Raw genomic sequence first — 26,601 nt, forward strand, 5'->3', positions numbered from 1 at the left:
CATCAGCTTCAGCCAGCAGGGCAGACAGTCAAGGATGATGGAAGCTGTAATCTGGACCTCACCACCTGGACTCTGCTGCCCTATATCCTTCCCATTGAAACAACCGTGGAAATAAATTTTGGACGCTATAGATTTATCCTGGTCTGGTGCATGCAATGTCTTTTGTTTTGCAGCTGCGTGATTTGTGCTTGTATAGTGGTGGCCATTGGCTATAAACAATAAAATTCATAGATACAGTAGATTGAACTGCAAAAAATAAGTAATAAAATAATAAAACGATTATTATTATTTTTGGTCCTCACTCCCAAATGGTGTGTGTGGTTTTTGTTATATTGTGCTTTTGGTTATATTGGGGGTGGGGGGTGGAGAAGTATGAAGGCCAAAACCGCTCCCCTCCTCTGCTAAATGGATGCAGGAGACCAGAGGCAGCGAATGAAAAAGCAGGGAAAGAGAAACCCTCCAAGTGCCACTATTTTCCAGGGATGTCCCTGATTTAGAGAAGCCGTCCTGGTTTCTGATTTGATCCCAGAATGTCTCGCTTTTCCTTGGGTCTCCCTATTTTCATTGAAGAAATGCTGGAGGGAATGGAGTTATCCAACCCACGGGCCCTCTGAAGGCAATCCTGTATAGGAAAGTTTTTTAGGAAGGAAGTCTAAACAGAGTTAAATTAGAGAAAATTAGGATAAGATTGTATATTCGTGTTGAAAAATTAATAAAAATTATTTTTTTAAAAAAGGAAAGTTTTTTAATGTTTAATGGTTTATTATGTTTTTTATATATGTTGGAAACTTCCCAGAGTGGCTGGGGCAACGTAATAAGATGTGCGGTGTATAAATAGGAAAATTATATGGGATGTCCCTATTTTCATCAGATTGGGTCGGTTCCTGGAGCTAAGTGATTGCAGGATCCCAACCAGCAGAGCTGGGAACTGGACTGCCTCCTCCAGCTACCCATTCGGGCTGCAGGCATAGCTGTCAACCTTCCCTTTTTTGCCGGAAATTCCCTTATTCCAATGCAATTTCCCGCTGCTATCCCGGATTGTTAGATATCCCGTAGACTGTCCCCGGGACAGGTGAGGCTGCTGATCCCTTATTTTCGAGTCTGCTGATCCCTTATTTTCAAATCTGAAAATTGACAGCTGTGGCTGCAGGGTGGCATCGTCCCAGCTTTCTGGAAATATTTGCTGATGAGGAAACCAGTGACTGCACATCGGATCACAAGGAGACTTATTTGTGCAACATTCTGGATAGCATATAAGATGCCAGGTAGATTCCAATGATACAATAAATTTTGAGGGACAGCGCAAGGGGGCGCATCCAGCCTCGCAGCCCCCCAGGGCCCAACCCACAGCCAGCGAGCTCCGATGCCCAGAGAGGCAGGAAACGGGGCCAGCCAGGGGGACTCGAGAGCGGCTGCACTTTCCTGTCCCCCGCCGAGGAGAGCGGAGGAGCAGCGGCCCGTGGCCTGGCGAGTTTCCCCGGAGAGGAGCCGGATTCCGGTGCAGGGACGGAGCGAGGAGTCCGAGGTGCAGGAGGCGGGAGGGGGGGGAGGAGAGCACGTGGGCCTGGCAGGATCGGGCCCCGAGTGGAGTCAGAGGCTGCAGGGCGCCCCCCCCCCACCCGGGCAGGAAGGGGAAGGGGCGCAGCTGAGGGGCAGGGCATCTGCAGGAGGGCGCAGGGGCAAACATCTCTGGCTCAGGCTGGCACGGACCCTGCCGGAGACCCTGGGGAGCTGCTCCCTTCAGTCCTGAGCTCAAGGGGCAGAATGAGGGGTCCAAGGCAGCTGCTGCTTCCCGATGGACGATGCATATAGTCGTCCGATGATCAGCTGCGTACCTGGGGCTTTTGCCTCCCCTCTCCCTGTCCCTCATCAGGGAGCCCCGTCCTCTTCCACGGTCCTCCCCACGGGGGAGAGGGAAGGGGAGGCAGGGGGGAAAGTGCAACAGGGAGGTGTCCCTCTCACTCTGCAGCCCCCTGACACCCATTGCAGGCCACTACTCCTGCCCCCCCTCCTCTGCCACTGCCATTGATAAACCTAACGCCCTCATTTGTGAATTGGTCTGATCGCCTTTGAAAGCTCTCTTTTCTCTTGTAGTAATGATGTCCATCAGGTTCATTTAGCAAGGAAATGGCTTCTTTTGTCTTCCCCAAATCAAGGTACACTGTGCCTACACATGGAGGCTCTGTTGATCTGTCACGGCTAATAAAACAGCTAATAGATCTATTTCCCGGAGAAGGCACCTGATCTTTTCCCAAGCTGTCAAAGCTAGTGACCTCTTGTGTCTGCGTGTAAATCAGTGAGACAGGCTTAAACCTGTTTCATTAATTGTTTTATTTCCACCTTCCTCAGTAAGGCAGCAGAGTTTTGAGATGAAGGCTGAGGGTTGAAGTGGGTGACAGTTTAGAGAATGCAGAAGAAAGGAGGATTCTTAAGATGTGTGGCATATGGAAATGAATTAATGATAATAAAAACGTTGAAGACAGTATTGTAAAAGACTGAGGAAGGCAAAATTAAAATTAGCTATTCATGTTCAGATTATTACTCATTTCATTTCTATACTGCTTCATATTTCTAATTTTTTATAATAAATTTTATTAAAATTTTCACAATATCTCCAATCATACAATTTTCCAAATCACATATTTTGACTTTTTGAACCTCCCTCAGCTCCTCTGACAATCATCCGTAATTAAATTTCTACCTTCACATTCCTTAATTATAGTATCGCCTTCAAGTAAAATCTTTCTATCCTCGTTTACATTCTTGCAATATTCCTTATTTTTTTCACAAAGCTTCTTTAAAACACACTAGCGTTGTTTGTTCCTCACATACACTCTTCAAATATTCTCTGAATTTTCCCCAGTCCTCTAGGAACTTGTGGTCTCTTTGAAGTCTGATTTTTCCAGTTAATTTATCTAGTTCTGCGTAATCTGTTAGTTTTTTTCTCCATTCTTCCAAAGTCGGTAATTCTTCTTGTTTCCATTTTTGGGCCATCAATGTTCTCGCTGCTGTTATTGCGTACTGAAAGAGTTTACAGTCCCTCTTATTTATTTCATTTCTAGTTATTCCCAGTAGGAAGGTTTTTGGTTTCTTTACAAAGCTATATTTCAGCATTTTCTTTAACTCATTATATATCATTTCCCAGAACCCCTTCACTTTCTTACACTCCCACCACATATGAATAAAAGTACCCTCTTTCTCTTTACATTTCCAACATTTGTTACAGGTTTTATACATTTTTGCCAATTTAACTGGTGTTATATACCATCTGTATACCATTTTTATACCATTTTCTTTTAACATAGTACATGCTGTAAACTTCAGATTTTCATTCCATATTTTTTGCCAGTCTTCCATATCAATACTATACCCTAAATCTCTGGCCCAGTGAATCATTACAGATTTAACTTCCTCATCCATCGTGTGCCATTCCAATAATATTTTATACATTTTTGAGATTATCTTACAATCATTGTTAACAATTTCCGTTTGAAATTTCGAATCTTTTTCTTTATACCCTTTTTCTTTCACACCCTTTTTAAACATATCATTTATCTGGTAGTAGTGCAGCCAATCAAATACATGTTCTTTTACTTGCTTGTATGGCTTCAATCTCCATTTCTCTCCTTCTTTTACCACTAAATCTCCGTAAGTAATCCAATTACTCCTCATATTAATTTTCTTGACTCCCATAACCTCTAATGGGGATAACCAATGTGGAACCCCCATTTCTAATAGATTTTTATATCTGTCCCATACTTCAATTAACGATTTCCGGAAGATATGGTTTTCAAACGATTTATAACCTTTTTTCTTCTCTTGCCATAGATACGCATGCCACCCAAATCTGTTATCTGCTTCATATTTTTAAGGGAAAAAATCTAATTAGTAATTAGAGAGAAATCTCATTGCAGTTTGTGTCCATAGGATGTTGAGAACATTAACTCTGTAGATCCAGGAGTTCTCTCCTCTTGATAGTCTTAGATTTGATTATTCTTTCCGATAGAACAGGAGGAACGAAACATTTATGGGCTTAAAGCTGCATTAATTCTGGAGGCCACATTCCAGTGAGCTTTGAGGCCAATGTATGCACATGCATGCGCACACAGAAAAGATATGCAGACCATAAAGTCACATGCACACACTCACCAGAGGTGCTGCACACACTCACCAGACATGCCATCTAGCATACATACAAGTCTTGCAAACACAATCAGCATGTTTAGACCTTCCAACCCCAGTGCTGGGCTGGAGGAGAAATAAGAGCACAAGAAGACCCTTCTGAATTAGCAAGGAGATCTGTGGGGAAAAGACCCTTCTGATTGTTCTTTAGAAATCCTCTTTAAAGAGCAGCCAGAGGGATCATTTATTTTCCTTTTGCCCCATTTCAGCACTGTGCTGGTTTGTGCTGAAATTGGAGTTGAAAAGATCTCTGTAAGGGCCCCTTAGGCATCTTTCTCTCCAGGACAGACAGAGATCTTCATCCTATGATCAGATCAGGAGATGGAAATGGCCGGGACTAGCAGGACACACCCCGAGGCTTGGCAAGCCATATGCAGCCAATGGACTGCAAGTTAGAATATCTTCAGTAAAGAGAGTTTGTGACCATCAAATATAAAATATTTTGGAGTGGGTTGTTTGATTTTGTTGGCCAATGTTCCTTTTGTCTGTTTGTTTGTTTCTTAGACTGTGCAGATACCATACATTTAAAGCATGTGGCTTCCCCCAGAGAACCACAGGACCTCTAGTTTATTGCTAGAGTTCTCAACACCCCTAACAAACTGCAGCTGGCAGGATTTCTTGGGTGAAGTCATGTACTTTAAGTGTTAGGTGGGTCTGTCGCAGCCTTAATCATATACAAAGATCTGTTGCTGCCTTTCCAACATGCTAGAAGTTGCAGCCAGGATCAGCATTCCCTGTCCACTTAACATGCTCAGTCCTCTCAATGGGTTGTTTTTGGATTTCCCTCCCTCTGCCTTGGTTCCCCCACCCCCAAATATTATTTGTACTTCCATAAACCTTGATGTTTCCCCCAGTCTTTGAATAACTTCCCCTCGTCCCTGGGTGGAGTCATTTGGGTGACATAATGATTGTCATTCACAGCCTGAACATCAGAAATAGAAAGAGTAATAATATATTTCAAAAACTGGCTAATGGTTAAACTGTGCTTTTGTTTTTATTCTTGGGTTTTATTTTACTTTGTGTCTAATTCTTTTCCAGCAGGGTGGCGTAAAAATGGAAGAGCAGGGACCCAGGAGACCCATTCAAAGGGAGAGACTGGAGTGCAAAGGAAGGAAACCTCCTGCCGGCCAAGTTGGGACCATCAGGGATCTTCTGCCTCGGGCGAATTTATGTCAGATTAAGCAGGAGCCAGAGGAGGGGCAGCCGCAGCAGCACTGGGAGGCCCAGAAGCAGGATTTCCTGAAGACGATGCAGCCCCCTCGTTCAGGGTGGGAAACCCCACAGGCTCCCAGTTCTCCCCACTCCGGGGAAGGTGTCCTCTCCTTCAGGGGAGCTGCAGATGCCAGTCGGTGGCCAAGTGGGAGAGTAGGGGGAGCAGACCAGACCCTGCTCCCAGACACTGAGGGGCTTCTGGGAAAGGTAAGTGCCCTCCTTCTTGTAAAGAAGCTGGTAAAATGCGGTCTTGACTATGCTACCACTCAGTGGATTTGTAACTGGCTGACTGACCGAACCCAAAGGGTGCTCATCAATGGTTCCTCTTCATCCTGGAGAAGAGTGACTAGTGGGGTGCCACAGGGTTCTGTCTTGGGCCCGGTCTTATTCAACATCTTTATCAACGACTTGGATGATGGACTCAAGGGCATCCTGATCAAATTTGCAGATGACACCAAACTGGGAGGGGTGGCTAACACCCCAGAGGACAGAATCACACTTCAAAACGACCTTGACAGATTGGAGAACTGGGCCAAAACAAACAAGATGAATTTTAACAGGGAGAAATGTAAAGTATTGCACTTGGGCAAAAAAAATGAGAGGCACAAATACAAGATGGGTGACACCTGGCTTGAGAGCAGTACATGTGAAAAGGATCTAGGAGTCTTGGTTGACCACAAACTTGACATGAGCCAACAGTGTGACGCGGCAGCTAAAAAAGCCAATGCAATTCTGGGCTGCATCAATAGGAGTATAGCATCTAGATCAAGGGAAGTAATAGTGCCACTGTATTCTGCTCTGGTCAGACCTCACCTGGAGTACTGTGTCCAGTTCTGGGCGCCACAGTTCAAGAAGGACACTGACAAACTGGAACGTGTCCAGAGGAGGGCAACCAAAATGGTCAAAGGCCTGGAAACGATGCCTTATGAGGAACGGCTAAGGGAGCTGGGCATGTTTAGCCCGGAGAAGAGGAGGTTAAGGGGTGATATGATAGCCATGTTCAAATATATAAAAGGATGTCACATAGAGGAGGGAGAAAGGTTGTTTTCTGCTGCTCCAGAGAAGCGGACACGGAGCAATGGATCCAAACTGCAGGAAAGAAGATTCCACCTAAACATTAGGAAGAACTTCCTGACAGTAAGAGCTGTTCGAAAGTGGAATTTGCTGCCAAGGAGTGTGGTGGAGTCTCCTACTTTGGAGGTCTTTAAGCAGGAGTGCTCTGATGGTGTTTCCTGCTTGGCAGGGGGTTGGACTCAATGGCCCTTGTGGTCTCTTCCAACTCTATGATTCTATGATTCTATGATCCCTCTCACCTGGGTCTCCAGCATCTCATGGTCACAGGTCCACTGCCTCTAGACATGGAGGTTCTGCTTAGCTTTGGTGGTGAATATTCCTCCTCCCTGCACTTTCTCTCTAATCCACTTTAAAAAGGTTTCCTAGACCAAACCTTACATGGCAGGTTTGCAATCATATCTCCTGCTATTCTTACTTTACCTAAACAGCTGCAGGTGACTCTGAGTTTTATCAGAGCAGAAGCTGTGTCAGAAGAGGTGACCTTCCACCAACCCCCGTTTTCCTCCTCTAAATTGCCTCCATTTCCAAAATGCTCTTTTCTCCCCACTGAGGTAAAAATCTTGGCACGTCTTGCAGCCTCAGCAATCCCATGTGTAGTCGCATTAAATAAGCCTGGCCCATCTTGCAAGGTTGTTGCAAGATTTATTAAGATAATGGCCAGGTTCAGATGACTGAATCACAGCCTGAAAAGCTGGGTTAAAAATAGGAACAGTTTTTAATGCATTGCTGCAGCAAAGTTACGCTAAAATCTAAGTTGACCCAAGATTAAAACAAAAAACTATAGCTGCCACCGCATTCTCCTGGCCCCCACAACCAGAATGCATCACTCCAGGAAGGACTCCCACCCAACCTTTAGTGAGAGAGGGGAAAAGAGAAGGACTCTAAATGGGTAGTTGCACAAATTTACCAACTGTGGTCCTGCACTGGCAGCAAGGCTAACAAACAGGGGAGCTGGGAACGTGCTTGTCCCATATCTCCCTGCATCTGCCTCCTGACCTAATTGTCCCAGCCTACCTCATGATTTGGCTGGCCCTGAGGGTGAACTGTGATGAAACCAGACACTCTCTTATGAGCCATAACTAACAAACTTTCCATTTGCCCAAACCAGGGAACTACAGCTGCCAGCTTTGGAACAAGCTGGGATATTAAGCTAAATTCAAACTGTGCTTGGTGAAAACAGGAAACTCTGGCTGATCAGTGGCTTTGTGGTTTGACTGTTCCCACTGTAAAAATAGTAAAAATAGGAAGCCCTGTTGCGTTCAAAGGGGCTGTTTGGACAGAGTCTCTGATCAGCATGCGTAGCAGGACAGGCTTAAAAAGGTAAAGGACCCCTGACCATTAGGTCTAGTTGTCACCGACTCTGGGGTTGTGGTACTCATCTCACTTTATTGGCCGAGGGAGCCGGCATACACCTTCCGGGTCATGTGGCCAGCATGACTAAGCCACTTCTGGCAAACCGTAGCAGCGCACGGGAATGCCGTTTACCTTCCCGCCGGAGCGGTACCTATTTATCTACTTGCACTTTGACGTGCTTTTGAACTGCTAGGTTGGCAGGAGCAGGGACCGAGCAACGGAAGCTCACCTCACCCGGTCGCGGGGATTCGAACCGCCAACCTTCTTATTGGCAAGTCCTAGGCTGTGTGGTTTAACCCACAGCGCCACCTGCGTCCCAGGACAGGCTTAGGAAGCTATTATTATTATTATTATTATTATTTGCATCCTGCCTATCTGACTGGGTTGCCTCAGCCCATCTGGGTAGCTTCCAACAAAATAAAAACCGTCAAAAATTTCCTTGTAAAAGGCTGCCTTCGGAAGTCTTTCATTTTGTAGAAATGGCCTTCGGTTTTAAAGAATTGCCCTCTTTTCGGAATCATGTGGTGTAAACATGTATGTTGTCCTCTAGGTCCAAACACACAGAGACTCACACATAGTAGGAACAAGCAGTGCTCCAAAGTGCTTATCTTGCAAACTCGCCATTTAAGTTGTTTACTCCTGACCAAAGTTCCTGTTTCCCAAAAGGACAGGAGGGGGAGCAGAGGAGGAAACGGATGGGTTTGAAGGCTCTTTCTGCCTCTCTCCCCTGAGAAACAAGAGCAAAGGGTTTTTGCAGGGCAGGAGGACATCGGAGGAGGCAGTGAGGGCAGAGAGAGCAGTGGGCGGATCCACCGCCTCTCCCAGGGGGTCCAGATGCAAGCAAGGGGCTTCCTTCTTCTCCATGCAAGGGCCACCCATGTATTCAGAGCAGTCCTTTGCAGATTAACTCTTAACTTCCAAGGGATCTACTCTCAGGCCACTAATGTGCATACCATGCCAGCCTTAGGAAGGGTGGTGGGACAGGCAGGTGAAAGGAATTGCCAAAGGTGTTTGAAAATGGGTGGGGGCTCTTGGGAAGGGGATGCCCAATTGGGGCTTCTTCAGGGGCAGCAGAATGTCTTGGGCAGGAGAATCCCTGCAGGGGCTCTCAGACTCCCTTGGCTTCTTCTTCTTCCCTCCCTCCCAGGAAGCTGCAACTTGCTCTGAATTCTGCGCTCCTCGGAAAGCTGAACCTGCAAACCTAGCTGAGACTGAACCTGCAACCCTGGCCAGGATGGAAGGAGGAAGATGGACGGTTGACCTGGTCAGGCTGTCTCCCGCATCCCTCCCCACAACCTCTGAGCATTCCCTCCCAGGACCCTTGGAGAAATCTGGTGAGTTCCAGGGGAGAGGAGATGGGGACAGGGATAGAGGGATGGTGGAGGGAGAAAGCGGAATAGATGGAGAGGAGACAAATGGAAGGAAGTTCCTGACAGGAAGAAGGAACGGGTGAGGCCTTCTCCGGAGCAGCTCTTTTTTTTTTTTTATAAATTTTTTATTGGTTTTACAAAATTTTTTTAAGACAATACAAACATATAAAAAGACATACAAACACGTATAATTTCATAACCTTTTTTTTCATAAACCGTGTTTCTCAGACTTCCCCATACCTCCCCTTTCTGCATCCCAATGTCCAAAAGTTTTTAGCAACTCTAAATATATCTGTCAATCCTCTGTCCTCTTAGTCTTTCCTTCAACCTAGTCTTATATCGCTGTAACCCTTTCTTACTCAAACCTCGACATTCTAACATTCATCAAGTTTATAATAGTCCTTAAGGTAGATTTTGAATTTCTTCCATTCTTCTTCCGCCGTCTCCTTTCCCTGATCGCGGATTCTGCCAGTCATCTCAGCTAATGTCATATAGTCCATCACTTTCATCTGCCATTCTTCCAGGGTGGGTAAATCTTGTGTCTTCCAATACTTTGCGATGAGTATTCTTGCTGCTGTTGTAGCATACATAAAGAAAGTTCTGTCCTTCTTTGACACCAATTGGCCGACAATGCCCAAGAGAAAGGCCTCTGGTTTTTTAGAGAAAGTACATTTAAGTATCTTTTTCATTTCATTGTATATCATTTCCCAGAAAGCCTTAATCTTCGGGCATGTCCACCAAAGGTGATAGAAAGTACCTTCAGTTTCTTTACATTTCCAACACTTATTATCAGGCAAATGATAGATTTTTGCTAGCTTGACTGGGGTCATGTACCACCTGTATATCATTTTCATAATGTTTTCCTTTAAGGCATTACATGCCGTGAATTTAATACCGGTGTTCCACAACCATTCCCAGTCAGCAAACATAATGTTATGACCAATGTCCTGTGCCCACTTAATCATAGCCGATTTAACTGTTTCATCTTGTGTATTCCATCTCAGCAGCAAATTAACTCCGGAGCAGCTTTTTGTTTCTTGAATCCTTTTCCTAAAGTAGTGGGGGCAGATTTTCTTCCTCCAGGCTTTGAAACCTTAGGTGTTATTTCCATGGCAGGAATAATTGATGATAATGATGTTGCACACCAATCCTGAACAATGGGTGAAGGGGAATGGAAATGTTTCCCATAATTATTTATAATTAATGTATTTAAATGGTTTCTATTACCTTTATTTTTTATAGACAGAGTCAGAATGATACATTCCACCAGCATCAAAACACAATAAATGCATGCACCTCCCCAGTTTGGTGGGCTTAAGGGACAAAGGACCAGTTATCATGATACACGATTCCTGTGGCTGGAGGCTCTACACTTAGGATTGGGCATATAAAGTCCAAGAGTGTCTGGTATTATAAGCAAATTGTGTAAACTTGCCAATCTTACAGACTGGGGTTGTTTGTGAGAGTGAGTGAGTGGGATAATAATTTTAGCGCCCCTTGGTTCTCCCGCACAGACACGAGACAACTCCAGTAGTAATTATCTCAGGTTTATTCCTCAAACTCACAAATCACTGTGGAGCTCAGTCTTCGGCCTGTTCATCCCAGCTTGCAGTTGCCGAGTCCTCCAGCAAAGAAGCCCCCACTTTCACTTTCTTTTCCCCTCTTCTTGCAGATTCTCTCGAGCCTACGATTTTTTGGACAGGCTATTTCCAGGGTCTCTATGTCAGACCTCAAACTGGAGCTAACAGTCTATGCCCCGCCCCGGCACCCCCTCTTCCTGCTCTTTGTTCTTTGCTCCTGCTGCAGCTTGGCTGCTCCTCCCCTGCTTCACATTCCAACTGAATCACATCTCTTGCGTTCTCAGGCTCTGTCAGCAGAGGCACGAGAGGCTTGAGATTCACGGAGCTGACACCCTGTAATTTTGTCCGTCCCTAAGCTTCCATGGAGATACTGTGGTACAACCTTGGTGCAAATTTGAAAATAAGTACACAAAGCCAACAAAGAGACTCAGAGGTTTATAGTGGCACCAGCTTTCCTGGTCAAGAGTCCACTAAGTCCCACAGAAGCTTAGGCAATAATACATTTATCAGCCTTTAAGGGCTGCAAAGATGAATCAACAGAAGCATAGTTCATCTATGGACTTCCATCCTACAGGAGACAGTGATGGCCAGCAACTTGGATAGCTTGAAAAAAAGGATAAGACTGACGTCTCTGCTCTGCCCTCGCGGTCCTAGGCAATAATGCTTCTTAATACTAGTTTCTGGAAAGCACAGGAAGGCAGAGAAGACTCTTGTGCTCCAATCCTGCTTGCCGGTTTCCCACAGGCATCTGGTTGGCCTCTGTGAGAAGAGGATGCTGGACTAGGTGGGCCTTTGCCTGATCCAGAAGGCTCTTCTTAGGTTCCAATATAGTGCAATATTTTTACAGTTACATATAGCACTTCAGTTTTACTGATTTCACAATGGAGACACTGTTACTTTAGTCTGTGATCATTCACTTGAGAAAGAGAAATAGAGATGTGTCTAATAAACCAGTTCCAGCATAGATCTGTATTATAAAATGAAGATGCCTTAGTAAGTGTGAATGGAGTGATCATGTATTGCTCTTGCCATTATCTTGCCATTATTAGCTTTCGTAAAATTTGGAACCTCTAGAGGATAGTGGAGAATGAAGGTGTTACAATGAGAGAAGGTGCAGACTGGGATTGACAGTTGTTCAGTTCCATTTTTGTCTTTCTTGAAAGTCTAACAGGATTCTCTTTCCTCCCAGACTCCCAAACAGGTGAGGAAGATGAAAGTCAGAATTCTATGGAGCCACCTGTGAATTTATGCGAAAGAACAAAGAAATTGAGGATACAACAACAAACTCACAAAGGAAAGAAACGATTTGAATGTACGGAATGTGGAAAGAGCTTCAGTCGAAGTGGAAAACTTAGAATACACCAACAAACTCACACAGGGGAGAAAACATTTAAATGTATTGAATGTGGAAAGAGCTTCAGTCGAAATGATGCACTAAGAATACACCAACGAACTCACACGGGGAAGAAACCTTTTAAATGTATTGAATGTGGGAAGAATTTCAGCAAAAGTGGAACACTTAGAATACATCAACGAACTCATACGGGGGAGAAACCATTTAAATGTATTGAATGTGGAAAGTGCTTCAGTCAAAGTGGAGATCTTAGAATACATCAACGAACTCACACAGGAGAAAAACCATTTAAATGTGTGGACTGTGGAAAGAGCTTCAGTCGAAGTGGCACACTTAAAAGTCATCAGCGAAGTCATACAGGAGAGAAACCATTTAAATGTATGGAGTGCGTTAAGAGCTTCAGTCAAAGTAGACTCCTTAGAAGGCATCAGCTAATTCATACGGGAGAGAAACGATTTAAATGTATTGAATGTGGAAAGAGCTTCATTCAGAATGGACACCTTAGAATACATCAACGAACTCACACAGGAGAAAAACCATTTAAATGTATGCAGTGTGGAAAGAGCTTCAGTCATAACGGAGCACTTAAAGTACATGAACAAATTCACACGGGGGAGAAACCATTTAAATGTATTGAATGTGGAAAGAGCTTCGGTGAAAGTGGAGCACTTAGAAGACATCAACGAACTCACATGGAAGAGAAACCATTTAAATGTATTGAATGTGGAAAGAGCTTCAGTCAAAGTGGAGATCTTAGAATACATCAACGAACTCACACAGGAGAAAAACCATTTAAATGTATTGAATGTGGAAAGAGCTTCAGTCGTAGTGAAACACTTAGAAGACATCAACGAACTCACATGGGGGAGAAACCATTTAAATGTATTGAATGTGGAAATGGCTTCAGTCGTAGTGAAACACTTAGAATACATCAACGAACTCACACGGGAGAGAAACCATTTAAATGTATGCAGTGTGGAAAGAGCTTCAGTCATAACAGAGCACTTAAAGTACATGAACAAATTCACACGGGGGAGACACCATTTAAATGTATTGAATGTGGAAAGTGCTTCAGTCGATATGAAATCCTTAGAATACATCAAAGAACTCACACTGGGGAGAAACCATTTAAATGTATTGAATGTGGAAATAGCTTCAGTGAAAGTGGAGCATTTAGAATACATCAACGAACTCATACGGGGGAGAAACCATTTAAATGTATTGAATGTGGAAAGAGCTTCAGTCGTAGTGAAACACTTAGAAGACATCAACGAACTCACACAGGGGAGAAACCATTTAAATGTATTGAATGTGGAAATAGCTTCAGTGAAAGTGGAGCATTTAGAATACATCAACGAACTCATACGGGGGAGAAACCATTTAAATGTATTGAATGTGGAAAGTGCTTCAGTCAAAGTGGAGATCTTAGAATACATCAACGAACTCACACAGGAGAAAAACCATTTAAATGTGTGGACTGTGGAAAGAGCTTCAGTCGAAGTGGCACACTTAAAAGTCATCAGCGAAGTCATACAGGAGAGAAACCATTTAAATGTGTGGAGTGCGTTAAGAGCTTCAGTCAAAGTAGACACCTTAGAAGGCATCAGCTAATTCATACGGGAGAGAAACGATTTAAATGTATTGAATGTGGAAAGAGCTTCATTCAGAATGGACACCTTAGAATACATCAACGAACTCACACAGGAGAAAAACCATTTAAATGTATGCAGTGTGGAAAGAGCTTCAGTCATAACGGAGCACTTAAAGTACATGAACAAATTCATACGGGGGAGAAACCATTTAAATGTATTGAATGTGGAAAGAGCTTCAGTGAAAGTGGGAAACTTAGAAGACATCAACGAACGCACATGGAAGAGAAACCATTTAAATGTATTGAATGTGGAAAGAGCTTCAGTCAAAGTGGAGATCTTAGAATACATCAACGAACTCACACAGGAGAAAAACCATTTAAATGTATTGAATGTGGAAAGAGCTTCAGTCATAGTGAAACACTTAGAAGACATCAACGAACTCACACGGGAGAAACCATTTAAATGTATTGAATGTGGAAATAGCTTCAGTCGTACTGAAACACTTAGAATACATCAACGAACTCACACGGGAGAGAAACCATTTCATAGAATCATAGAGTTGGAAGAGACCACAAGGGCCATCGAGTCCAACCCCCTGCCAAGCAGGAAACACCATCAGAGCACTCCTGACATATGGTTGTCAAGCCTCTGCTTAAAGACCTCCAAAGAAGGAGACTCCACCACACTCCTTGGCAGCAAATTCCACTGTCGAACAGCTCTTACTGTCAGGAAGTTCTTTCTAATGTTTAGGTGAAATCTTCTTTCTTGTATTTTGGCTCCATTGCTCCGTGTCCGCTTCTCTGGAGCAGCAGAAAACAACCTTTCTCCCTCCTCTATGTGACATCCTTTTATATATTTGAACATGGCTATCATATCACCCCTTAACCTCCTCTTCTCCAGGCTAAACATGCCCAGCTCCCTTAGCCGTTCCTCATAAGGCATCGTTTCCAGGCCTTTGACCATTTTGGTTGCCCTCCTCTGGACACGTTCCAGTTTGTCAGTGTCCTTCTTGAATTGTGGTGCCCAGAACTGGACACAGTACTCCAGGTGAGGTCTGACCAGAGCAGAATACAGTGGCACTATTACTTCCCTTGATCTAGATGCTATACTCCTATTGATGCATCCCAGAATTGCATTGGCTTTTTTAGCTGCCGCGTCACACTGTTGGCTCATGTCAAGATTGTGGTCAACCAAGACTCCTAGATCCTTTTCACATGTACTGCTCTCAAGCCAGGTTTCCCCCATCTTGTATTTGTGCCTCTCAATTTTTTTGCCCAAGTGCAATACTTTACATTTTTCCCTGTTAAAATTCATCTTGTTTGTTTTTGCCCAGTTCTCTAATTTGTCAAGGTCGTTTTGAAGTGTGATCCTGTCCTCTGGGGTGTTAGCCACCCCTCCCAGTTTGGTGTCATCTGCAAATTTGATCAGAATGCCCTTGAGTCCATCATCCAAGTCGTTGATAAAGATGTTGAATAAGACCGGGCCCAAGACAGAACCCTGTGGCACCCCACTAGTCACTCTTCTCCAGGATGAAGAGGAACCATTGATGAGCACCCTTTGGGTTCGGTCAGTCAGCCAGTTACAAATCCACTGAGTGGTAGCATAGTCAAGACCGCATCTTACCAGCTTCTTTACAAGAATATCATGGGGCACCTTGTCAAATGCCTTGCTGAAATCAAGGTAGGCTACATCCACTGCGTTCCCTTCATCTACCAGGCTTGTAATTCTGTCAAAAAACGAGATCAGGTTAGTCTGACATGACTTATTTTTCAGAAATCCATGCTGACTATTGGTAATCACAGCATTCCTTTCTAGGTGCTCACAGACTGTTTGCTTAATGATCTGCTCCAGAATCTTCCCTGCTATTGATGTCAGACTGACTGGGCGGTAATTATTTGGGTCCTCTCTTTTCCCCTTTTTGAAAATAGGGACAACATTTGCCCTCCTCCAGTCTGCCGGGACTTCGCCTGTTCTCCAGGAATTCTCAAAGATGACTGCCAGTGGTTCTGAGATCACATTTGCCAGTTCTTTTAATACTCTTGGATGCAGTTCATCTGGCCCTGGAGACTTGAATACATCTAAACTAGCCAAGTATTCTTGTACTATCTCCTTAGTTATTCTGGGCTGTGTTTCCTTTGCTGAATCATTTGCTCCAAATTCTTCAGGTCGGGCATTGTTTTCTTTATCGGAGAAGACTGAGGCAAAGAAGGCATTGAGGAGTTCAGCCCTTTCTGTGTCCCCTGTTTGCATTTCACCATCTTCTCCTCTGAGTGACCCCACTGTTTCTTTGTTTTTCCTTTTGCTACGAACATACCCATAAAAGCCTTTTTTGTTGCTTTTAACCTCTCTAGCAAGCCTGAGTTCATTCTGTGCTTTAGCTTTTCTGACTTTGTGTCTACACGTGCTGGCTACTTGTTTGAATTCCTCTTTGGTGGTTTCCCCCCTTTTCCATTTTTTGTACACATCCTTTTTTAATCTTAACTCAGTTAAAAGTTCTTTAGATAGCCACCCTGGCTTCTTTAAGCACCTTCCATGTTTCCGTCTCATTGGTATTGCCTGACGTTGTGCTTTTACTATCTCCCTCTTAACAAACTCCCAGCCATCATGAACTCCCTTTCCTTTTAGTATTACTGTCCATGGGATCTCACCCAGCACTTCCCTAAGTTTTATGAAGTCGGTTTTCTTAAAGTCAAGAAATTGAGTCCTAGAATGCTTGGCTGCTCCTTTCCACTGTATAGTAAACTTCAGAAGAGCATGATCACTCGCGCCTAATGATCCTTCCACTTCTACCCCACTAACCAGGTCATCAACATTGGTTAGGACCAGATCTAAAATGGATGTTCCTCTTGTTGCTTCTCCCACTTTCTGGACAATGAAGTTGTCTGCAAGGCCAGTGAGGAATCTGTTTGACCTTAAGCTCTTGGCTGAGTTTGACATCCAACAAATATCCGGGTAATTGAAGTCCCCCATTACTACTATCTCCCTTCCTTTTGCATGCTTGGCCATCTGTTCCAGGAAGGCATCATCTATGTCCTCCGTTTGGCTTGGGGATCTATAGTAAACTCCCACAATGAGATCTCTGTTATTCTTCTCTCCCTTAATTTTGACCCAAATGCTCTCACTTTGGCTTTGAGCTTCTAAATCTTGGATCTCTTCACAGATATACACATCCCTGACATATAACGCCACTCCTCCTCCTTTCTTGTCTGGTCTGTTTCTCTGAAATAGATTGTATCCCCCCATTATTACATTCCAATCGTGGGGCTTATCCCACCAGGTTTCAGTGATGCCTATTATGTCATATTTAGTTTGCTGTACCAAGAGCTCAAGCTCATCTTGTTTATTTCCCATGCTTTGTGCATTAGTGTACAGACACTGAAGTCCATTAATCATTCCCCCGTGTCTCTTATTTAAGGATTTTTTCCTCCCACCACTAGGTCTGCGTGCTGTTTGCTCCATTTGGTCTATGACATTTGGATGATCATCTTCATCGATTGATAGACTCCTACCTTCAGGAGCACTGTCCCCCTCCCCCACATTAGTCAGTTTAAAGCCCTCCTGATGAGGTTTCGGAGATTTTTGGCAAAAACATTTCTCCCAACCGTTGTGAGGTGCAACCCATCGCTTGCCAGAAGTCCATCTTCAAGAAACTGCAGTCCGTGATCTAAGAATCCAAACTGTTCCTGTTTACACCATTTGCGAAGCCAGCTGTTCACTTCCACTATTTCCCCCTCTCTCCCTGGGCCACGTCGTTCAACTGGGAGGACAGATGAGATGATAATTTGTGCATTTGTTGCTTCAATTTCCTGCCGAGAGCCTCGTAGTCTCTCTTGATCTTCTGGAGGCTATTGCTTGCAGTGTCATTGGTTCCCACATGAACCAAGAGGAAGGGGTATTTGTCAGTGGGTTTTATGATTCCTTGCAGTCGTTCAGTTACATCTTGGATCTTAGCCCCAGGGAGACAGCACACTTCCCGAGACATCTTGTCAGGCCCACAGATCACTGCTTAAATGTATGCAGTGTGGAAAGAGCTTCAGTCATAACGGAGCACATAAAGTACATGAACAAATTAACACGGGGGAGAAACCATTTAAATGTATTGAATGTGGAAAGTGCTTCAGTCGATATGAAATCCTTAGAATACATCAAAGAACTCACACTGGGGAGAAACCATTTAAATGTATTGAATGTGGAAAGAGCTTCAGTGAAAGTAGAACACTTAGAATACACCAACGAACTCACACGGGAGAGAAACCATTTAAATGTGTGGATTGTGGAAAGAGCTTCAGTCGAAGTGGCACACTTAAAAGTCATCAGCGAAGTCATACAGGAGAGAAACCATTTAAATGTATGGAGTGCGGTAAGAGCTTCAGTCAAAGTGGACACCTTAGAAGACATCAGCTAACTCACACACAATGTGTTCGCGGCGCGCGGGATCACGGCCCCCCTCGCCCGCCTCCGGCCCGCTCCCCTCCCCCTGCGCGCTGCCCTAGCCGTGCGGGTCTCCTCCCCCTGCACCGCCATCCCCTTTCCACATCCTAGGAGCCGCGGTCCGCCTTCCGCCCCCGGGCCGCGGCTCCCAGCCCGGGCTGGCCTCCGCCTCCTGGGACGCGCGCCCACCCCCGCGGCCCCCCAAACTTCGGAGCAACTCTCCAGACGCTTCTCCCCCGCCTCGGTCTCCCTCCTTTCCACTTCTCTTCCCCCCCTTCCTTCCCTCTTTCTTTCTCTTTCTCTCCCACCCGCCTTTCCTTCTATTAACGTTCCTTTCCCCTTCCCACGTAGAACAGTCCCTGCAAATAAAAACGTAGCATATTTGGAAGAGGGATGCTAGCCTAACCATTACCTTCTATGCTGTTTCTATTTTTTATTTTTTTTTACATAAGTAAAAAGTGACCTTTCCCCATCTGGCATGGTGGTGTGCCTCGAGATTTTTTTCATGAAACAACTGTGCCTTTGCCCAAAAAAGGTTGGGAAACACTGCACTACTTACACCAAGAAACTCATAAAGGGGGAAATCAGATGTAAATGCATGGAATGATGTTTTAGTTTTTGTACTTAAATTTGTATACACATATGTATGTATTAAAGTAATGAAGGTCATATATACTAAATGTACAAAATAAGTGGCAACTTTTTGCTAGATAAACAGGGAGGGAGTGTGAATCTGGAATGCTCAAGGTGTGTGTTGAATCTGTTTAGTTTTCAGGTCTGCCTTTCACTGCCAAAATGATGGGCTGCCTTTGTCTTGTAGATCAGTATTCCAGGCGCTCATTACTTGAACTTTGCATAACCCATTGAAGACCTTTTTACTGATAGCATTTTCCAGCTGAATGAAAGGTCCCTGTGTTAAATGTTCATTTGGTATTGCTTTTGAAACTCATCTCCTTTTTTCTGTGCTCTTGTATACCTGTGTAGAGCTGTTTTTATTAAATATTTTCTGCATTGGCTTTTGACCTGTGGAAGGTGACCAGTGAGGGTGTTTTTTGTGTTCCTTAGTTCACAGAAATGTTTTAAAGGAATGTGGAAGAATTAGGGCTAAGGGAGGTTAGTGAAAGGGACTGAGGAGTGGGAGACTGATTTGTTGTGAATGTGGGAGGTGGAGAGGGAGAGAAAAGAGAGGTCCGTTATTTGGTCAGGGCTGTGGCTAAAGGCCTTGGTCCAGCTTTTCTGGGAATTGTAGTCTCAGGGTGTCCAATTGTAGTTGGCTGAGGAGGCTCAGAAACTTCTGAGAGGTTCCTCCCAGAACTACAGTTCCCAGAGTTCCTAGGAAGTGAAGATGGCTGTGAAGTCTCTGGACAGGGGTCAGCAACCTAAGGGCCATGGGCTGGTTTTGACCCAAATGGGTTCTGGATCCGGCCCACGGAAGGTCCAGAAATCACATCATGGTTCTGATTCATATAGTTTGGGCTGCACCATTCTTCTCTCTCTTTTTCTCTTCCTGATGGCGGCGCCTCCTCCCTCCCTTCTGGCTTCTCCCTGCCCTGCGGAGGAAGGGGGCTAGCCTATGATTGGTGCCAGCAGCATTGTTTCCCTCTGATTGGTTGCAGAGTTCTTTCCTCCTCCCTCCCTCCTCCTAGAGCCGAGGGCCTGGGCTTTGTTTGTGCCAGCATGGTTGCTCGACAGCCGCCATTTAAGGCAGCCCCTCTCCGGTCCTCAACTGGCTCACTGCTCCTGCCGCTGCAGCGAGTGGTTCTGTTCTGAGACACCCTCCCCAGGTTCTGGGGTGTATGAAGCCTTGTTTACCTGTTTTTAACTCCGCTACCGAAAGCGTCTCCCCCTCCAGGACAGGAGAGCGGAGAACACGCGTCTTGCAGAAGGAACCGCTCGCTGCATTCGGTAGCCCAGTTAAAAACAGGGAATCAAGGCTTCATACACCCCAGAACCCTGGGAGGGTGTCTCAGAACGGAATAGATATGCTGCAGTGCAGAACTGGGACCTTCAGAACTTTATTGTTTTTTTGTTTAATCTTTGGATCGTGTAGTAACGAAAGAATGCGCACTCATACTCCGTCCCGCGGCGAGGTTTGAGGACAGTGATCTGGCCCTCGACTTTAAAAGGTTGCTGAGCCCTGTCTCTGGGGGTGCCAAAAAGAATTTGGAAGTGTTTGTTTTCATTCTTGGGGGCCATGCTATTTGGCAACCCTCTCTTTTTCAAGAGCTAATGTCAGGGCTATGAGAGCCTAAGGAAAAGCCTTTTGTTTGTTTTTAATAAAAAAAACCCTTCAAAATGTGACAAATGTTTGTGGGGGCTCCACCTGTTGTTGCTGCTGAGGGGGCCCTGGATCTCACCCCCAAATGTCTGCCATGATGGTAGCAGGATGGGAGAAGTCAAGTGCCCAGAATCAAAAAGGAAAAGTATTGTCTGCATCTTTCTTGAGCGAAATGTATATGTCTGAAACCTCAGACAAAGCTCATGTTGACAGCATTGAAGCTGTTGTTCAGTAACCAATTAATGTCATATTTATCACTGCTGATAAATATGTCCTAAATAAACAACCATATATATTTGCCTTCTGGAAGGTGGGGCACGATGCTGAGGGAATCTGTATTATAACTGGAGGAGAGAAGGCGGAAGGGGGGGGGAGCCCAGTGCACCCAGAAGACACCAGTTGTTGGTTATAGTTGCATCTATACAAAGTGCATAGCCTTTGCCCCTCCATAAAGAAATGGGGAGCAGACAAGAGCTGGAATAGCTGACCAGAAGGAAATGTAACCTGGGAACTTCATGTTGCTCCCCAGCTCCCTGACCCCAAGAAAAGACTCCTCCAGGGAGGCAGGTGAGCATCACAGCTAAACCCCACATTATGCTCTCCAGCAGCTAATCGCTCAGAACAGGGCTTTTTTCATTCAGTTCTTTGTGTTGGGGGGGGGGGTTACCTTCCCTTCTTCCCTTGCAATCATGACAAAAATGAAACCTGCACGGCAATGCTTTCAGCCCCAGAAGAGGAGCTCCCCTTGGTGTCAAGGAAGGGGTCCAAGGGAGCATCTGGAGCCCTGCCTTCCCTTCTGTCGCTGGGCCCTTCCCCTCCTCTCTCTGCCATCCCAGGGCCACTCCTGACTCCCCAGCATGAGACTGGATCTGTCTGTGATGGTGAGATGTCCTGGGTGGTTGAAGGACCACTTCCTGTTTCCTGGAGCTCCATCCTGCCTTCTCATGCAAGGTGGAGTCATGAAGCATTCGAAGGCTGAGCACACCTAAGGGTGGCGCGGGGGGTGGGTGGGATTCTGCTTAACCTTTTCCTGTCTGCTCCTTTTCTGGATCCAAATCCCCACACAAAAAGGGGCAGTGTGAGGGCACAATCAGTGTTATGGAGCTGCCCTGAAAATCATTGCTTTGTGACCGTAAGAGGCCCTTCTCAAAGAAACAAGCATCAAGAGAATTTAAGGTACAGAATTTAAAACAAACAGATAATTACAAAAAAAGAAAGCAGTCTGGTGCCACATTGTGTAGGGGTCACTGTAACACACTCTACATGGGGCTGCCTTTGAAAAGCGCTCAGAAAGTTCAACTGGCTGAAAGAGCTGCAGACACACTGCTGACCAGGCCTGGCTATAGGCAGCATAGGACTCCCATATTAGAACAGCTCCGTCTGCCTAATTGTCTGTTTCTGGACACAATGTGCTGGTTATCACCTATAAAGTCCTGCTTTGCCTAATTCAAAAATGCCATGTCCTGTATTGATAGTTTTGTCCAGTATTTCAGATCTATCTCTCCCCCCCCCCCGCCAAGTTAGGGATCCCCTCCAAGGACCTGTGTGTGTGTGTGAATGTGAAAAGTCCTGCATTTAAACTCTGGGTAGCCAAGCACAGACAGACTGACAGATTCATGAGTATCTGGGTGCGTGCATGCATGTGTGACTAATTCCAGGGGGGGGGGCATCCTGTGAGGCTGCGGGAGATTGGAATGGATTGTTTTGAAGTCACTTCAGTACCAGGTGGAAAAAGAAAACCAACTGTCCACCAACCCCCCTCCCTGCCCTGCCCTGGATTCACCACCCTGTTCCTTGCTTTACTGCCCTGTATTTTGCCTCACACTTACTAAGCTAAATTTTGGCTTAGTTTTGGTTTAGCAAACCTGACTAACATGCCACTTTCAAACCTGAAATCTTTTTTCCTCCCGTTTTGGTTTGGAAGTTGGAGGAAAGTCAGATTCATGATCTGCGACTGCCCATTTATTTGGACTTTTCAGCACTGTGGCCGCTGTCGCCCTTAAGCTCACGTCAGCAATGTCGAGGCAGCACAATGACCATGTATATACGCAATGGACAAGCTTTACAGAATTCCTTCAAACCATAACAAGTACAAAATGAAATCTTTAGTCTCAAAGTCTCTGGAAATCTTTCAATGAAGTGAGGAACCAGACTTTGTAGGATGAAAGACAAGCTGTGAAGCTTTGTGTATTCAGCAAATATGATGTCCAACACTGAACAGTGATTCCGGATATTGACTACTGTTTTGTAGAATTCTTCGTCAGCGTGGTGGGAGGATATAGAATTGCTTCATAAACTGAAAATAAAGTTTTGCAGACGATGAGCTGCATGACATACCACTTTACAAAAATTATAAACTAGAATACAAACAGTAATGAAAAAGAGTACATACCCCATCTTATTTCGAAGGAATGTATGTAAATGAAAATACCAAATGCTATGGAACAGTGCACATGTAATACTGTTGTCACTGCTACTAACAATATTTTTTTGAAAAGCATATAAAGCCAACTCCAGGTGGTGCTAATAACAAGGAGGTTGAGTTTAAAGGTACAGTGCAAAGTAACAATACAAATACAAGGAGTCTGGGATTAAAGGAGCAGTGTAAAGTTACAGACAAAATACTTTTTGAATGTTGTCTAGATTTCTACAACTGATTTAGGGTATTTTTGCACTGCTGAATCAGGAAATGGCATCCGTTTTTCTCCATCAGGTCAGGTTTACTGTAAACAATGGTGGGCATTGATAAAGGTAAGTTCACGTAAATTGCACGTTGCTTCACCATTTTTCAAACTTCAGGGCTTGAACTTCCGTTTCTTGGAACTCCAGGAATGCTCAGCGGCAGGGAGGTCTCTCTTCAGAGTCCAACAGTAGTCAGCCATCATGACTGCGTCCCAGCGACCCTGATACCTGGTCTCCATCTCTTTCATGTCCTGATGGAGTCTCTCCCCCTGCTCGTCACTCATTGAACCCAGGTTCTCAGGAAACCGGTCCATATGTGAAAATAGGTAGTGCATCTTGACGTTCATGTTGCAGCCCAGGTTTCTGAAAGCAGTCAGCATGTTGTTGACAAGTTCTGCGTAGTTTCTGGCCTTATTGTTGCCAAAAAAAGTTCATCACTACCAGAACAAATGCCTTCCACGCTTCCAGTTCCACTTTGTTCATTGAGTTTCCGAACTCTGGATCTCGGATGAGCTGATGGATCTGAGGACCATCAAAGATGTCAGCTTTCAACTTCTCCATGGTCAATCCTGGAAAAGCCTGGCACAAGTAAGTGAAGCAGTCACCATCCTTGTCCAGAGCCTTGGTGAACTGCTTGATTAAGCCGAGCTTGATGTGCAGCGGTGGGAAGAGTATTCTGTCTCTGTCCACCAGAGGGTCATTGATGACGTTCCTTTCTTTGCAAGGCACCAATTCCTCCCGCACAGGCCGTGTAATGCTGAGCACGGTCCCTACTATCCCACATGCACAGAAAACATGGGTACTTGGTGAAGCCAGACTGTTGTCCCAACAAAAAGTTCACCATCTTCAGGTCAACACAAATAAACCACTTATGCTGATCATAACCAATTTTCTCCAGCACATACTTCACCGCTTCATAGTTCTCCTTCAGTGTATTCGAGTGAGCCAGGGGTATAGAGGCAAACTGGTTGCCATTGTGTAGCAGAACACATTTCAGTGATCGCTTGCTGCTGTCAATGAACAGTCTCCAATCTTTGGGTTCGTACTGTGGCACTCCAAGCTTGAGCAGAAGCTGTGCAATATCTGCACAGTACACCAAATCCTTCTCTTCCGAGAAAAAACAGGTACTCTTGATGCCTGTTGCGGAAGAAGCTGATGCGAGCACTGTCAGAGAGGAGGTTTTTTCCCTTCAATCTGGATGCCAACAGTTCGGCAGAGTCTTTTGACAAGCTGAAGTCGCGAACTAGATAATTCAGCTCCTTTTGGGAAAATAGATGTGGAGCATCATCTTCAATAACCACTGCTTCTTCATGTCCTTCAACACTGGAGGCATCTTCGTCACTAATGTCAGGAAGTTCTCCGAAGATAGGCACTGGAATTTCATCACAATGAGCTACAGGACGACGTGCGGATTGAAGATCAGGATACTTTATGGGGCGGCTGCCCCATTAACTTAGTTTTGATCCCCCAACTTTATGCTTTGCCGCACCAATTTATGAAAGATTTTGAGGTTTTATGACTTCCAACTGATCCCTTTTCGACATAATCACTCAGAACTATCGGACCTGAATACTTCTTGTCATTAAAACAATCATTTCCAATCAAAACAATTATTTGACATGGCATTTTACCCCCACCAACTTCTTCTAAAATGCTCCACACAAGCATACATGTGAACAAAAACGTAAAAAAAACGACATGTGGCCATAGCTCAAAAACTTGACCTGATTGAGCAAAACCAATGTGATTTTTGGATTCAGCGCATCAGATTTGTCCTAAATCAACTGAAAAAAACACAGACAACAAAACTGCTGTTGACCAGTGAAATGAAATTTGAAACAATTGAAGTCTAACTCAGAGTTGAGACCCCCTGGATAAATGGTTTGAAACATAAAAAGAAACCGTGTTTCTTGCTGCCGTAACTGTCGCTCATAATCTTTTCTGATGCTAATTGCCTTCTGATTCACCCATAAAACTGTAAATAATAGATCTGTATCTGAATAATTATGAGAAACAAAATGTTCTACCAGAGGTTTCCTGCTTGGCAGGGGGTTGGACTCGATGGCCCTTGTGGTCTCTTCCAACTCTATGATTCTATGATTCTATGATTCTAGGTGCCCCCAAATTAGCATTATTAATACGTGATCGGTGTTCACCAATACGAACCCCCACAGCTCGAGTGGTAGAGCCTATATACAATAAATTGCCAGCTGCTGCCTTTGCTGCCTTCGTGTGTTGTGATGGCGGCAGCAGCGGCAGAGGCAGCAACCCTCTCATTCCACTAACGAAAGGAACCTCTGAAGCCTGGTGCTGGCCTGCCTCCCTCCACCATCCCTCCACTTGGATACCCACTCACACACACAGAGAGAGACTCATGCACCCTCTTGCCTTCCCTCACGTTGCGCACTGCCCCCAAGCTCAACTTGCCCTCTTGGTCAGGCTGCCAAGAGGGGGGGAGGGGGGCTTCTGCTGGGCCAGAGCCGCTTCTCTTCTGGGCAACACCCCCCTCCACACCACATCCCTTTTCTGTTCCGAGCGGCTGTGTTGCAGGGCCCCCGGGTATCATATAAAGACCCTCTATTTAAAACTTTTTCTTATCAGGCGATCATCGAAATTTTTATTTATAGACATATTACTGACATATTTTTAAGCTGTTTTTGGGGGGCCCTCCTCACCTGTGCCCCTAGTGGGGGCTTTCCTCGCTGTCCCCTAACTATGGCCCTGACCCCAATCACTGCAGCCTGTGTGGGAAAGCCTTGAGGAGCTCACTGTGTGCAAGGGGGCTTTCCCAGGAGAGAAGCTGCACTGGTGCTCCGAGGGCAGGAAGAGCTTTGGCTGGAAATCGTTGCTCACTTCACACAAAAGGATCCACATGGGGAAGAAGCCATACAGGTGCTCTGAGTGCAGGAAGAGCTTGGGGGTCAGAATCCACACAGGTGAGAGAAACCTTCCCATTGCCCTGACTGCAGTTAGAGCTTCAGCCAGGTAGCCCCTCTCTCCTGACACACGGGAGAACCCACACGAGAAGAGGGGGAGAAGAAGGATCTGAAATATTTTCCTTGAAGCTTGAATTGGTTCTTATTTTTTTATTTGTTTTATTTGATGTGTTGTGAAGCGCTTTGAGGCTTTTTCTTTAAAATATAAAGCGGTATAGAAATGAAATAAATAATGATAATGATAATTTCATTGCCAAAAATAAGAAACGGCACTTCAACATTCCATTGTGGCGACCGTAGCCTAGGTTTAAGGAGACATTTAGCAATTAACTGATAGATATCTGAGTTTTTAATCCTACCATGGAAGGATGCCATCGGCAGGGCTTCCTCTCCCATTAATAAGGCTGAAGGGGACTGAAGCACAAGATGGTGGTTGTGGAGCCTTCGTTTCCAGTATTTTCTTTTGATCGGTCTTGATAATAATTATATTATCACCCCCGTCACCCTGGAATAAATCCAGTTAACTGCTCCACCTGTTTCTTTGTTGTTAGATCATT

The 26,601-nt window shown here is 44.9% G+C and overlaps 1 protein-coding gene and 1 long non-coding RNA gene across 7 annotated transcripts in view; one reads left to right on the forward strand and one right to left on the reverse strand.

Moving 5' to 3' along the window:
* LOC308580376 (uncharacterized protein) overlaps positions 1 to 14,269 on the forward strand; it is a 40,926-nt gene extending 26,657 nt beyond the window's left edge. Inside the window, exons 1-4 of one of the 6 annotated variants that reach the window (XM_081181854.1) lie at positions 836 to 1,525; positions 5,224 to 5,601; positions 8,969 to 9,155; positions 11,961 to 14,269. In XM_081181854.1, the coding sequence (XP_081037980.1) occupies positions 1,364 to 1,525; positions 5,224 to 5,601; positions 8,969 to 9,155; positions 11,961 to 14,179 (2,946 nt within the window). In that variant the 5' untranslated portion in view covers positions 836 to 1,363 and the 3' untranslated portion in view covers positions 14,180 to 14,269. Of the gene's footprint in view, positions 1 to 835; positions 1,526 to 1,614; positions 2,157 to 5,220; positions 5,602 to 8,968; positions 9,156 to 11,960 lie in introns of those variants that run through there. The other 5 variants (XM_081181853.1, XM_081181856.1, XM_081181855.1 and 2 more) reach the window with 5 other exon arrangements.
* The window catches only part of LOC308581344, a 57,720-nt gene extending 33,009 nt beyond the window's left edge, over positions 1 to 24,711 (reverse strand). Inside the window, exon 1 of the long non-coding RNA XR_014004992.1 lies at positions 21,132 to 24,711. This is a non-coding gene — a long non-coding RNA (uncharacterized lncRNA). The remainder of the gene's footprint in view (positions 1 to 21,131) is intronic.
* Positions 24,712 to 26,601: the final 1,890 nt, after the last annotated feature.

The sequence above is a fragment of the Podarcis bocagei genome (assembly GCF_964188305.1).
Source record: "Podarcis bocagei genome assembly, chromosome: 2".
Lineage (NCBI taxonomy): Eukaryota > Metazoa > Chordata > Lepidosauria > Squamata > Lacertidae > Podarcis > Podarcis bocagei.